General features: G+C 35.8%; 1 protein-coding gene across 1 annotated transcript; it reads left to right on the forward strand.

Moving 5' to 3' along the window:
* Positions 1-4,676: 4,676 nt before the first annotated feature.
* On the forward strand, positions 4,677-14,690 carry LOC111039259 (zinc finger X-linked protein ZXDB-like). The gene is made up of 2 exons (XM_022322676.1): positions 4,677-5,623; positions 10,807-14,690. The coding sequence occupies exons 1-2, from the start codon at positions 5,539-5,541 to the stop codon at positions 13,134-13,136; spliced, it is 2,415 nt and encodes an 804-aa protein (XP_022178368.1). The 5' UTR covers positions 4,677-5,538; the 3' UTR covers positions 13,137-14,690.
* Positions 14,691-15,414: the final 724 nt, after the last annotated feature.

The following is a 15,414-nucleotide window of genomic DNA, read 5'->3' on the forward strand; positions in this document are numbered from 1 at the left end:
GCAATACTTAAATTAAAAGTTTTACTGTTAACCAGGTACCTATTGTTTTATTTATCCCGATAGTCTTTAGCAACCAAATTCCATAAGTCCTATAACAGTTTTTGGAACTGAAAACAGAAAGAGTTCAGCGATACACGTATATGGTATGTGACGTGGCGAGTTGGTGTAGTAATTTGATGAAGAGTGTATAGGAGAGTTTTTTTTGCGAAGTTAAATATTATAAGTTATAAGTTATTTATGAGTAGAGGTGGGATTTTGTTAGAATATCATTTTATTCTTGTGTTTAAAAAAATTGCTTTATAAGTGAACCATGTGTTTTAAGCAATACCTACTAATTCTGTTGATTATCATAATGTAATTTTTTAATTTTTCAACAAATTTAACTTTTTTAGTCTTTTTGCAATTTTTTGGACATTAAAATCTCGGCATTCTGCATTATACTTACAAGTTATAATTAAATATAGCTTTTTTCTTCAAATGGTTATTTTTGATACGTAAAATTTCTCGGACATGTTTTTTTATTAGAGTTTGTGCACATTTAAATCAAAGTTAAATTTTAATAATTTATTGAACGGAATTGCTAAATATTCCAATGATTTTGCAAAACCATAATCAATACTAATATATAGTTATAGGAATAAAAGTATAAAGCTACTAGTTACTAGTGTACCTAATAAGTTTTATGGGATTATTAAATATAATATACACCAATGCAAAATCGAGATTTGGGGCAACGTTTGGTTTAATTTGTTATTAAATTTAAGAACATTATGTTAAATATTGCGTAGCAGCATTAATTTAGTAAAAAATAATTGACCATCAGTAGTTTAATTTAAGTCGTATTATACTTACGCATGTCTGGACTGCATTAGTCCGACATTTCCTGATTTTATTTCTGAACGATGGATAAGTTTAAAGGTTATCAGAAAACATTGAATTATTTTCATAGTAATTTATTGCCACACCGATAAATGACAAGAACACATTAAAAATTAGCCATTTTAAATTATAATGATTTGATATAACTTGTATACATTATACATTAGTGTAAAGATATAAATATTATAAATTTATAACTAACAAATAATACTAATAATAATAAAAGAGATCAATAAAAATAATTATTTCTGATTTTTTAAAAATGTATGTTAATAATTTATGAGTTGTAAATAATTAGATATAAAATAAATTATACTATTAACTACTAAAGTAGATCATAATTTTATTTTTAAGCGGGTTTAAGCCTATCAATTCCGTCGTGATATACTTAATTAATTAATATAATACATAATTATTGTAAGTACTCGAAGAAGGTTTTTTTTTTAATATTGTAGTTATAATAATTAATTTGTTTGTGAAAGCGGATTTTTATTTTTCATTAGAAAATATTTTAATAATAAAAAATATACATAATATAATAAGTAGGCAGTAGGTAGGTATTGCATTAGCATGCGTACTACATTACCATAAAACCATTATTTCGAATATACCGCTCGTGCAGTCGTCCAAACGCAGAAGTCAATGGGAAACGATGAAAAATATAGCCCCTTGACTTGCGAATAAACTTGACATGATTTGCAATTTTAACGTTTAACTATTTATAAGTATAGTACTAAGTGTCTAGGTCTAGTTTAAACAAAACGATTGAAAAATCAAAGGATAAATAATTAATATCAACAAAATTGTTGGCTAAACTAAATAATATGGAATTATTAAATTACGAAAAAGGTCGGGCATTGCCAATGTAATATATATACATAATATTACCTATAATATAGGTTATTCTATATGTATCGTCTACGTAATACGGCGACAGGTAGCCGGTCTGACGATAACGCGGTGCGCGTAATACGCGCGGAACCGATACCGATCGTAAACGGTTACAAATTACAATGAGCATTACATATTTTATGACCCTTGTTTGTTTATATAATATATTACTATAATGTTCCTGCGCACATTATCTATACATTATACCCATTACCCGTCTATATTGTTATCACCATAGTCCTTTCTTACACATGATTTTCTTTATTTTATTTTTGGTTCTCATTGTCAAAACCGATCGGTAAAGCTGGTTTTCGGGCGGACATCTCACGGATATTATCCGTCAATCGCCGCCCAGCTCTTGTACCACACAATAATAACAATATGAACACACACCCATTTACTACCCCCTCCCAATCTTTTCGAGTATTGCCTACCGGACCGGTCGACCCGACGCATTAGGGGTTGTTTTCGAGGGCAACGAACTCTCTTTTACCCAAATGGGGCGTCGTCGTCGTACCGGGTAATACGATATATTTATTATTATGAACACAAAATATACGTGTTACCACGATGCGTCGTGTAAGCGCGTACGACATGACCAGCACCTAGACTTCCACGACAGTACGACACTCACACATACTTACGAGGAGATAAAATTTATAAATGACTGACTACGCGCAAAAATATCGAAGCAGTGTACAGTATAATATAATATAATACGTATATATAGCCATATAGGTGCTGTTTTTTTTTTTCGAAACCTTCGGTGCCGTCTGTGTTTGGCGTACAGAGACAAAAGCGGCGGCGACTGACTGCACGACGACCGTCAGTGGCGGCGGCGGCGGCGGGGACAGCGTCTACTAAAAAAATAAAAAAAATACATATATAATATAAAAGAAGCGAATTTCCAGTGCGAATAATAAATGTATTATTGTGTAGTGCGTGTCGGCGGCGACGTTTGGTGGGTGGGAAAGGGGTATACGGGTGGGAGGGTGTACTGGTGAGGGGGGTTTACATTATAATATTATACGAACGCGTTCCACACTCTCCGCCGAGTTGTCGAGGTCGGTGTTCGGGCGGCGGCGGCCTCGCGTGGCCGCTGCGCCGTTCGCGGGGGCCCACGTGTAGGCGTCGGACCTGCGTTTCTACCGACGGCGGAGGCCCACCGAAACGGCCGTCCAGCTCCTCCACAACCGCCGGCCCGCGCCGCCGCCGAACCGATGCGTTGGGAAAGGTTACACTAGCCGCCGCCGCACGCATGTTCTGCACCGCGATGCCCGCACTCTCAACCGCCCGTCGCGCCTAATGAAAATATTTCGTGTTACGATTTGCGCGTTGCATAACTATAGTACTATACACACTCCAATCTGTCCCCCACTACTGCCTGCATAGCATAATCTCTCCGCCGTCGACGTACGCACAAAATGATATTATTGTTATCTCTTTTTTAAGCCGTTTATTTTTCAAAACCGCATCGACGACATTATATGTGCGCGATACGACCAACAGCAACAGCACGCATGATAATAGTTAAAGCGTCCGTGTGTGACGTGTGTGCAGTGTGCACACTACTCTACACCACGCGACGATTGTAATAATTGGCGATAATAATAATTGTTGGTAGCTTTTTTTATTTTCTCGTGACCCATATATTATTATTACTATTATTATTAGTAGTAGTAATTTATAGTAGTACTGTGACAATCACACGACGGTATCAGAGTACAAGCATTCGGCGTTACGCACGACTCCCACATATGTCCGCCGCCGATATGGCCTATGCCATATTATTATTATTAATATTATACACTATTATAATTTTATACCTATATCAAAACCTAATATGATATTATTGTAATATTATTACAATCGCTATTGTTATTATATACTATTATACTATGCAAGCGCGCGATCATGTGTAATTTGTTGTGTTGATTTTTTTATCACTGTTCGCTCACTCTCTCTCGCTCTCGTCCCGTCCCGGTCTTTCACTCTTTCTCTCCATCGGCAATGAAACGTGCATTGCCTTCCTGCGTGCATGCGTACTGCGTTTTCGACAAGAACAACAATAAAATAAAAATTCGGCAGATGCACACGCGCTCGCTCCCGAACGGCCGTGTCAACGAACCCCGGGCCGTCCAAATGCAGGCGCGCCCCTTTTTTCGGAGAATAAACGCCGCCGCGATCGTTTTCGTCGTCGTCGTCGTCGTCGTTGTTGGTATCCCGACCCCAATGCCCGACTTATTGGCTCGCGTGTGCGTGCGCGGTGCGTGTGATTCACCGGGGTCAACGCACCGGTGTCCCGCGGTCGTTACCGCAGAACTCGTAACGAAAAAATCAAAACCTTGTTTTTCCTTTCTTGAAAAAAAAATCGTTCTATTAATACCGGCGATGACTATCATCGTCATTCGCCTAGGTTGTATAATATTTTAATGATATGCGTCGGGACCAAGATGAGACACCCGCCACGCCGGCATGTATCTTGTGTTCTTTCGCGGGCTGTGGCTAGGGCTATCGTTTCCCATACGAAACAACCCTATGCTTCACGTGTGCCCGGCAGGTGGGCCGCGGCAGCAGCAGCTGAGGTCGCCGATAAGTTTTTATTCTTACCGCAGCAATATTATTTTAATGTTGTTGCTGTCGTTTTTCGCCCCAACCACCATACCACCCCATCCCCCCAATTCACCACCGTGTAGTGTGCATTTAGTCGCATGCAGGGGAACAAGGACGAATCGAGGGCTTTGTCGTCGTTCGATGACCTCCGTATTTTTGGGTTTGTTACGTTATTATTTTTCCCCTACGGTTCGCGAGCGTAAATACGCGCAGCGCGCTGCTCCTCCACCTCTCCACGCCGATCCCCGCGCGCGCCGTCGTTCGGCCGCATTCGGTTCCAGTCGGCACTCCGCGGTTCTTCTTATCGCGGGTGCGTGAACGCACATACACATACATCTTTGTATATATATACACAGTACTATTTACGCAGCGCACGCACAAACGCACTCTGAAGCAGTCTAAATACGCTCGCACGCAATGCTATCGCCGGCAAAGCGCTCACGAATCGCCGCGCGCGTGGGGAGGCACCATAACACCACAATAATACTCGACGACATAATATTATAGGCAGTGTAAACGCGCGCGCCGTTGACGCCGCCGCCGCCGCCGTTGCTGTTTGCTTGCTTGTTCGCTCGCGCGCGCACACGCACACACGCACACTTGCGAACGTCCGTATACACGTGCCGCCGGGAAACCGAGAGAGGAGACCGTTTCGGACGGAACGCTCCCGCCGCCTTCGGGGCTTCAGTAGGCTGTTGACTGTTGGCTGCGGTCCCGCGACCGCGCGATAATATCGTATATTATATTATACTGCACGTCCGCATCATCGCGCAACATTCGTACCGCAAGCGTTCACCTGCATAGTCGTGTACTGCTTATCTCAAGTTTTCACAATTTCCTAGTTTTTTTTGTTGTTTTTTTTCTCTATTAAATTTGTTTATCATTCATCTTTCGATCCCGCTCTTGCCATCTCTGTTCTTTTTTCGTTTTCTTCCCCTCTCTTAAGACGACCGTGAGCAGCTGCACCGCTCGCATATATACAAAAAAAATATATAGTGTGAGAAAGAGAAAGAGAGAGAAAGAGAGAGAGAGAGAGAGAGTAACTGCATAGTTGCAGTATAGTCACTACATTATACTATTAGTCTCGTCTAGTCTCTGGTCCCGCGCGCTCGTCTCCCTGCTGTCAGTAACCGTGGAGGAATGCCCCAGTGAAAAATGGCTCAGCTTTGGGACAAGTCGCAAAAACAGTGGATAAAAAATTTCTGGCTCAACCTCAAAAACAACAACAAAAACGCCGGCGGTAAGAACTATAGAAAAAAACGCACGTTTTAATTTCAGTTTCATTTTTTTCGTTTATTATTGTCGTCGTCCGGTGTCATCGACACGCACTGCAGACTATTTACGGTTCTAATACCGAAAACGGACGACAGATGATTTTTTTTACTATTGTATTTTCCAAATTTTTAAGCACACCTTATTGGTAATATGTTGGTGTGCCAATGCAGTTTGCTTTGTCCAAAGACGTCAAATTTTGTTTACGTTTTCAGTTTTTGTGGAGAATAATAATAATTTTTTTTTTCCATTTGAATTCTGATGTAGTGATACGTAAAACTGTCTACGTTTGATTTGTATACTATAATAGATCTATAGAGCCCGTATATAGTTGATGTAGCAAAATGTGACAATATTATTCTTCGCGTTGTACACGTGTGATGTTCGGTTTGAATAATTATTGTCTTATGGTGATGAATATTATCTAGGTAATTAACTATATACAATAAAATAACTATTGTATATTCCTTTTTGATTTTTACAAATATTTAAACTGTATTGTTCATAGGTAGGTACCAGGGAAAATAAATTTATATTTAATCAATAATTTAAAACAGTTGTATTACAAGAGTTAGAAAATAAAAATAAATATAATTACTCCATATAATAACTGCTATTAAGTTGTTAAGTTCGTTACTAACTTGATAGGTATTTAAAAATATGTTTTTACATGTTTAACACTTAAGTATAATATTATTATTTATATTTTTGATTGATAAAAATACCTAAAATTTTCGTAGGACAGCATTTTAATTAAGTACGAAGATATAATTTTTTTACTTTTACTGTCAAATATAAATTTTATAAATTTGATTTTGATGAAATAAAAAAGTAAAGAAAATCACAATTTTATTAATATGTATGTACCTGACTAAAAATAATGATTAAAAACAATGTTTTATTTGATAAATACGTAATATTATGAGTATAAATTATATAATACATATGTCATGCTGTCATTTTGATATGTCAATTTTAACAATTAAAAAAAAATCTTTTGTGCTTTTTCCATGTTCATTTTATTTATTTATTTATTTATTTATTAGTTAAATGTTTATCTTTTGAACAGCTAATATAATATGTTTCAATATTTTAAAGATATATTTTATACTTAAATCGTAGTTAATAAGTTCCTTCATGATGTATATATATCGAATTAATCAGAGAGTTACTAGCTTATTATAGATTAAGTAAGCAAAAATAAAAAAATGCCTACCTAAAAAATAATGCCAAGACTCAATTTTTTTGGATGGTCTTATATGCATTCTATTTTATTTATCGATTTGCAATTTATAGAAATAAATTAATAGTTCTCATTAGTATAGTAATAGCGTATTAAATTACCGATTGTAATTTAAAAATAATAATAATCATAATAATAAAATAACTTTAGTACAACTGATACAAAACTATTAAGACTATATTACTATATTATATGTATTTATGTATTGAATTCATATTTTATCTAAAATACGTATCTTATCACTCATCTCAATTGTTGTATATGAGGAGCAGCTAACTCGCTAACTAAAATGTTTCTATTTTTAACGTTAATCTTTTATGTAGGACCTTTGCCTTGTTTTTGACTTTTAAATTATTCAATTAGTCTGAAATAGTATTTGGTGTAAGTATAATACCCGTTATAATATAACAATAAACACTAGTAAGACACGATTAAGTTATTCTTATTGCCCGTGTTAAAGTGTTTTGATTGTAATTTATACACACGCATGTACTTATAATAATTGATACTTTTTAAACACTTGTATTAACAAAAATTATTTATTTTTCTAACTCGTTTGGTACCTATTTGGTATTATAATATGCTTAAGTACATAATCTTGAAATATATTTACTTAACATTATTTTTACGGGGTGGTACGTAATATAGCTTAAATTTTTATATGTCAAGACGCTTATGATTTATTACTCAGACCGTAATGTCTGTGTGTGTTTTACAACTCTATTGGTATATCTATTCTTATTTCATACTATCCGTAACGACAAATCAGAAAAACAATATTAAGTATTATATACCCTCTGTCTTTAAATATAATTTGATTTTATTTGAAATATCTTTGTTCTATACAAGAACTTTTAACTGTTAACTAATAAACAATCCTTCAAGCAAGAATGCCTAATAATATAACCATATAGGATTTATTCATGTTCCAACTGTTGATGTTTCGTTCATATCAACTAGTTATGAAAATCTATCAACACACTTTTCAGAATAGCGTTAAACTTCCGTAAGTTCGTAAATCGTAACAACAAACATTCAAAAATTTGCGAATTTCGCGTGGCACGGCGTCACGAATAGGCAATTCACGGGCGTCTGCGTCTTGCGTGCAAAATACAGTATTTCGCTAATCTCCTCCCACATTTGTGGTGCCAAATATCGATATATTTGCATGTTACCCGTGAACATCACAATCAACAGTAGATACGGCTGGAACATCGCAATAAATCGATGTCAAACAAATATTTACTTGAATACATAACCATTACACGAAGAAAAGTAATTTAAACATTTTCTCCAAAAGTACGTAATTGGGGCCCCCTGTGAAATGAATAAAAATAGAATTATTCTGTTAGTAATATATAATATATATACATATTATAAGATTATATACTCCGCAGCCTGCGTGCTCTAGACAGGTCATCGGTACTGCATAGGTTGTGAATATTATATATTTATATTGTATAGGTAAAACACTGATTATTTTTATTTTCTACAAAACTACTAACTATGTAATATATACAAACGTTGATCCATTTAACTGACTCCATACATTTTTTTTTGTTTTTGTAAAAACTATGCAATTTTTATTCAGTTTGAATGATATTCATAATACTCCCTATGTTTTTACAAAAAAAATTAATTTTTGTCATGAGGCTATTAATACTTATTATATAAAAGTTTATGTAAAATAGCGAACGGTTTAAAAAATGTAACAAGTATTGTTATAATAATTCAATAGTTTATAACATGTTATTTTCCAAAGATACAACAATATTGACCTTAAAAATGTGAGTAATCTATGTGCTCAGTTTATTGGTTATATGCATAGTATGGGATGACATAATTTTAATATTGTCCAAACCATATTCAAACTTTTTCTGCCGTATACATTCAACTCATCGTCTGTACAAACGGTTTGCTTATATATAATAATAATCTCCCTCACTATCCTTAAAAACCAATACGAATTATTAATGAATTTCCGCAATGACAAGAGAGTTAACTGTGTGAAAAAATTACCGCAGGTACGTACCTAAATGCGTCGAACAATTAACGTGCTGGATTATATAGCTAGAATCATTAATCGCATGTATCATCACACAGTAAGCTTTTATACTTAACGACCCGTGCATAAAAACAACACAATAATGCGACGACGATTATACGAAGAGTGTATTACAATAATGATATATTCTAAACATTATTTCATCGACAATAAAACGGTGGCGCGTCGCTTTGTGTAGCGATATGAGTATGCGCGTTTATACATTACAAATATATTTGACGCACATAGGCGTGAGCTTTTAAAATATTATAGTATGCACACACATAAATATTAAATTATGACTACGAGTGTATGATATCTATTATAATATATAATGTAATGACACACTCAGGGAAATGATATTTGTCCGGTTGTACACAGAGGTGGTTTTGATAGTATTTTTTTGATGAGGCGACTTATGTATTCCCCCTCTTTCATAAGAAAAATTTGACTTCATAATAAATGGAATTAAAAACATAAAAATAATTTTCATTGTATGTACGATTATATATATAATTGCCGTATAGGTTATAAACAAGGCAGAAATACAAATTATTATTACAACGGTTGAATTAGGACTGTACTGACTCCTGGAAGTAACACTAACAACTGGTTATGTTTTGATGTTGACCATAATACTAGTATACCGCATCTATTTTTAGTAGGTATACACTCAGGCGATGAAAATCAAGCCTCAAGATTATCATTGCTCATGCGCAATTCTACTTATTTACATACGCTTGTGTGTGTAATTTTTGTACACAAGTACAAACTCAAAGGCGATGTTCGACGTTGCCTATCTGACGTCATCGGAACATTGCCACCGGCTGAAATACCAGCTTTTGTTTGCGTAATAACTATTTCGTGCATTTCTTATCGGTTTATTGCTATTTTTGGTAATGAACACGAAATTATATACAATATAATACATAATAATTCATATTTCATATTATTAAACTTCGTTAAAAAGAATTTTTTCTCAAATAAAATCATAAATACTTTAAAAATTACCATCGAAATATGTACTATTGGGGAATCAATAAGTATAATTTTTGAGTATTATTTACTTTAAAATTATAGATTAGGCGCCACCTCACTTGCCTCACACCCAAAACCACCGCTGGTTGTAGGACATGTTAACATTATTACATTACCATGTACAATTGTATATAATCAAAGTCATCGGATTGTCATAATTCTTTTAATCGTGGTAATTCGTGAGTTTTTGACTTAAGTCTTCGTGTTAATGTTTGGCAATTGGCAATAAACTATTAATGTGATGCATGTGATACGTAATGATATAATTGGTCAAAACCAAATGAGTATATTGTATACTACGCATTTTCCACAAATATTATTCTAAGCACTCTCGCACACACACAAAATACGATATAACTACAAAATAGATGTGTATACTTCGATAACTCACCCTCTTGAGCTGCGTATTTGATATATGCGTATAATTTTACAAGTAGAAACCTTTATTGAAGACCAGTTGATATATAATTAATATTGGCATTATTACGTCTTCCCAATGATACTATATTTAAATACAATGCATAGTAGGCGCAGTGATGTTAAAACCAGCATGTTAAAACAGTTAAAACAGTTATAAGCTATTATTAGTTATGTATAGGTGACCAATTCGATATTACAAAAGATCATTATGATTAAAAACAAAACAAACTAAATAATAATAATTATATAGTCCCAGTATTTAATTTTATACGACTTATTAGTTATTTGTTCACTTTGTACAAATCATATACAGTGATTATTACATATAAATAACATACTAGCTTATGTAGTTTCTTATCATTTATTTCGTTTTATATGACATTTTGTTTTTTATTTATGTTTATAGAAAATGTTTTGGGCCATGTATCCGACATGGTAGAACTTATCAATGGGGAAATGCCGATATTGAGCTCGTCTAGTGGAGGAGCATCGACAGATTTCGTTCGCGTTGGCATCGACTGTACGCTTAGCCCGTTGAAACCGGCCACTGCTACAACCGGAACCCTACACAATCAACAACAACAACAACAACAACAGCTACACCAGAAGACGGCTATCGACGTCGCAGAGAACGCTTCCGAGGGATCGGCAGCGGCGGCGGCGATCAAGCGTGTGGTGTGTAGCCCGGATCTGCCGGTGTTCACCATAACGCCAGTGGTCGAAGAAGCGGCCGTGATCATCGACTCGGCTAAGACGGGGGCCGCGGCGGTTGCGGCCGACCCGGCTGGTCTGCCGTCATCTCATACGGCCACCACGGCGTCTGACAAGTCTCTGCAGTGCAACGTGTGCCACAAGGTATTCATGCAGAAAAACGCTTTCCAAAATCACTTGCGATCTCACGTGAAGGACACGACGACGGACGGCCCGTTCCAGTGCAACTACTGCAGCAAGTCGTTTACGGTACCAGCCCGGTTGACCCGGCACTACCGAACGCACACCGGTGAAAAGCCGTACAAATGCGAGTATTGCGACAAACCGTTCTCGGTCAAGGAGAACCTGAGCGTGCACCGGCGCATCCACACTAAGGAGAGGCCGTACAAATGTGACGTGTGCGAGCGGGCGTTTGAGCACAGTGGAAAATTGCACCGGCACATGCGCATACACACTGGTGAACGGCCACACAAGTGTTCGTTCTGCGACAAGACGTTCATCCAGAGCGGCCAACTGGTCATTCACATACGCACTCACACTGGCGAAAAACCGTACGTGTGCAAAACGTGTGATAAGGGGTTCACGTGCTCCAAGCAGCTCAAGGTACACACACGCACGCACACAGGCGAGAAGCCGTACTCGTGTGACATATGTGGCAAGTCGTTCGGCTACAACCACGTGCTCAAGCTCCACCAGGTGTCGCATTATGGCGAGAAAGTGTACAAGTGCACAATTTGCAATGGCACGTTCACGTCCAAGAAGACCATGGAGAGCCACATAAAGAGTCATTCGGACAACGGTGGTGGTGGAGCAGCGTCGGCCGCTGCGGCTGCCGCTAACGGTATCCAGGTGACCGGCAGCGCTGCAGCGGCTGCGGACGCGGGTGCACTGGTCATTACTGTGCAATCTTCGTCTAAAAAAGACGCGGCTTCCGAGGGTGAGACTTCGTCGAGCTGTGGTAGCGACAAGGAGAACAACAAGTCTACAGGAGCCACGTCCGCTGCGGTATTGCTTCAGCTGTCTGACGAACCGAAACGCACTAATCTTCTTTTGCAGCAGTCGTCAGCTGCGACGGCTTCCGTAGTAATGGTTCGGGAAGACGATGGTGGCGGTGTTGGAAAGTCCGATGATGACGATGATGACGAGGACGAAGAGGACGATGATGACGTGATGGTGATGGGTGCCGCTGACGTCGATACCGAACTTAACAAGCTTTGTCAATACCTGTATCCCAGATTACCGGGCAGAAACCGTAAACGCAGTGATTACGACGATGACGAGGATGATGACGAATACAATTGCGACCAACCTCCGAGTCCGGCTAGCAGCTCTTCGGGCTCGATGACTCTGACCATGGACTTATCGCCACCACCAATGACTCGTCGACAACAATTTCAACAACAACAAAAGCAGCAGCAACAACAACAGCAGCAGCAGCAACAACAACAACAACAACAACAACAACAGCAGCAGCAGCAGAAACAGCAGCAGCAACAACACCACCTGCAGCAACAACAACAGCAGCTCCAACAACAGCAACAGCAGCAACTACACCAACAGCAGCAGCAACAACACCAACAGCAGCAGCAGCAACAACACCAGCAGCAGCAGCAACAACACCAGCAGCAACAACAACAACACCAGCAGCAGCAGCAACAACAACAACAACAGTCGTTCCACACGATGCAGACTGCCGCACAACAACAGCGACAGCACCACGTGGATTACGTCATGATGATGGCTGCCGAAGATCGTGCAGTCATATCGCCCGTTCGGTACACCGCCGAAGACGAGAACGTGGAGATGCCGCCTGTAGTGTCGTTGACCACGGTGCCTTCGCCATCACCGCCGTTACAACCGTCGCCGCCGCCGCCCGTTCAACTTAACGATCGGGATCACTTGAGTCTGCCACCGCGGAAACGGTCGAAAATGATACTCAAGTCGATGGAGAGCACCGCCAAGAAAGAAGCGCAGTGCAGCCGTTATAGTTCGGTAATACAATACGCCAACAAAGCCTCAATTTAAACGTTAACGATCGTAGTATATTATATATTTAATAATATTATCATCACAATTTATGATTATTATACTTATTTATGATATTACTATTATTATTATTTCGTATTAGATAATTACTTTAATAATTATTATTATGCGACTGTCCCAAATCTTTATTTTATTTTTTCGCAACATACGTACACATTATACCTACTATAACGTGGAACTTTATTTGCCCAAATGATAATAGTCAAGTTTAATATTATTATTTTACGTCATTAGTGTTATAGAAAGGAAACATTTATTATTTTAGTATCTGTGATATGATAATACATTATTTACCAAAATATTATTAGGTGAACCGTGCCACTGGGCGGGGGAACGACGTAAAGGAGGGTTCCGATAGTTGTTATCAAAAAACAGGAGTATAAATATATATAATTATTATTATTTTCTACGTTTTAGAACTAATTGTATTATTATTATTATTATTATTATTATTATTATTTATTTTTTAACAAATATTTCGATTCGTACGCGTTTCCCTTGGACGTTCCTTTCGTGAATAGTTACGATTTTTTTTTTAGTCTGGGAAAATATATGCTGTGTACGCATTATATCTTTTTTTTTAATGCAATTTTAGTCTATATATTACTAATAATATAATTTAATATAGAATAATGAAATCATACGGGTAGTAGTTAATTACATTCTCTCGCTAGAGGAACAAAAAGTCTGTCGAGCAGTTTTTGCTATAATATAATAATTATTATTGATATTAAATTGCATATTATTTAAACACTATTAAAATGCAACAAGTTGTGTAGTTTCATTGTTTTTCTTTTTCTTTTACTAGGTGCATAGGACTAAGTTTAGTAATTATTAACGTAATTAAAATAATACAAAACAGAAAATCATCTACCTCATTTGTATGCCTTATACATTAATTGCCTATAATTAGAAAAAAACAGTACAAATCATATTATCCTAAAGTGACGAAACTCACTGAGGACCAATTTATATTTAAATAATTATTATATTTATTGTGTGTGAAAATAATTTACGCGTGTGTATGTGTGTGTGTGTGTGTGTGTTAGTATTTGTGCACGCATATACATATACACATACCTACAGTAGACTTTCGATATTATTCGAATTTCAACATCTCGAATTTTTCGACACGTCGAACTGAATCGTATCTTTTTTCTCTTGTTGACTTTCGAGATTCTATCGAGTCTACTGTACTATAATAAATTAATTTAATTGTAAACATATTTTTAATGTATATCAGCGTCAATCAACAACATGTATATTGTTAGAAATTAATTTTTAATATGTAAATACATTGACTGTCTTCGTATTTATGTATAATATACAATATTACAATAAGTACAATGTGTTATATTATATAATAATATAGATACGAAGTGTATGTAAATGTACTGATTTTGGATCTCTTAATATCTCTGTAAAACTTGTAGGAACGCATTAATATTATTCTACAAAGAAATATGTTGCATTTAATGTTCCTACTACAAAATCATTGTTAATTAGTCCATACCTTTACAATGTTGATATTTACACATAAATATAGATCAATTATTATGTTTACCTTTACGAGAATATTAAGTTCGACCTAAAAACATCTATGTTTTACGTATAAAAAAAGAGAGAAAAAACGCTGTAATTTTGAACAACTATACATTATATATTATATATGCATAAATATATATATATATAATATATATTATATATGTTGTAAACGTTATTATTAGAATATAATGAACATTTATAAATATATAGCTTATATTTGAAAGACACTAATAATATAATTGTCGTTTAAGTAGTTTTTTTAAAATATCTATATGTTATAAATATTTATTTGTTTATAATTATTTTATTTTTCGCATTAATTTAACTTATTATATTATAATACGGGTAAAACTTGTTCAACTGATGGTGCAAATATATAATATACTTATAGTGAACATTAATGTGACCTCGTAAGGAGTATCAAGTGCTTTTTTCATTCTTATTAATTTGGTTTATTATTGTTTGAAAAAACAAAAACATTATTATAATTATATTATTATTTTTTATTATTATTAAATAGGTACATTATTATAATTATTATAATTTTTTAATTTTTAATGTAGTTAATATGAAATCCTTTTATCATTGTTTCAAACTTCTAAAATCATATATGTGTGTGTGTCTAAAAGTCTGGAAACTTTTGTTAACGTTATTATTTCATTTGTCGGTGTTTCTCTAGTTTTTGACACACTATATATATACGGTTTTTGGC

Source organism: Myzus persicae, unplaced genomic scaffold (assembly GCF_001856785.1).
Source record: "Myzus persicae strain clone G006 unplaced genomic scaffold, MPER_G0061.0, whole genome shotgun sequence".
NCBI lineage: Eukaryota > Metazoa > Arthropoda > Insecta > Hemiptera > Aphididae > Myzus > Myzus persicae.

Bases quoted from the DNA above. Each gene is read 5' to 3' on its own strand.
- LOC111039259 (XM_022322676.1), top strand. From the start codon at position 5,539: ATGGCTCAGCTTTGGGACAAGTCGCAAAAACAGTGGATAAAAAATTTC. The intron at 5,624-10,806 runs GTAAGAACTATA...TTATGTTTATAG, and splicing joins CAACAACAAAAACGCCGGCG to AAAATGTTTTGGGCCATGTA.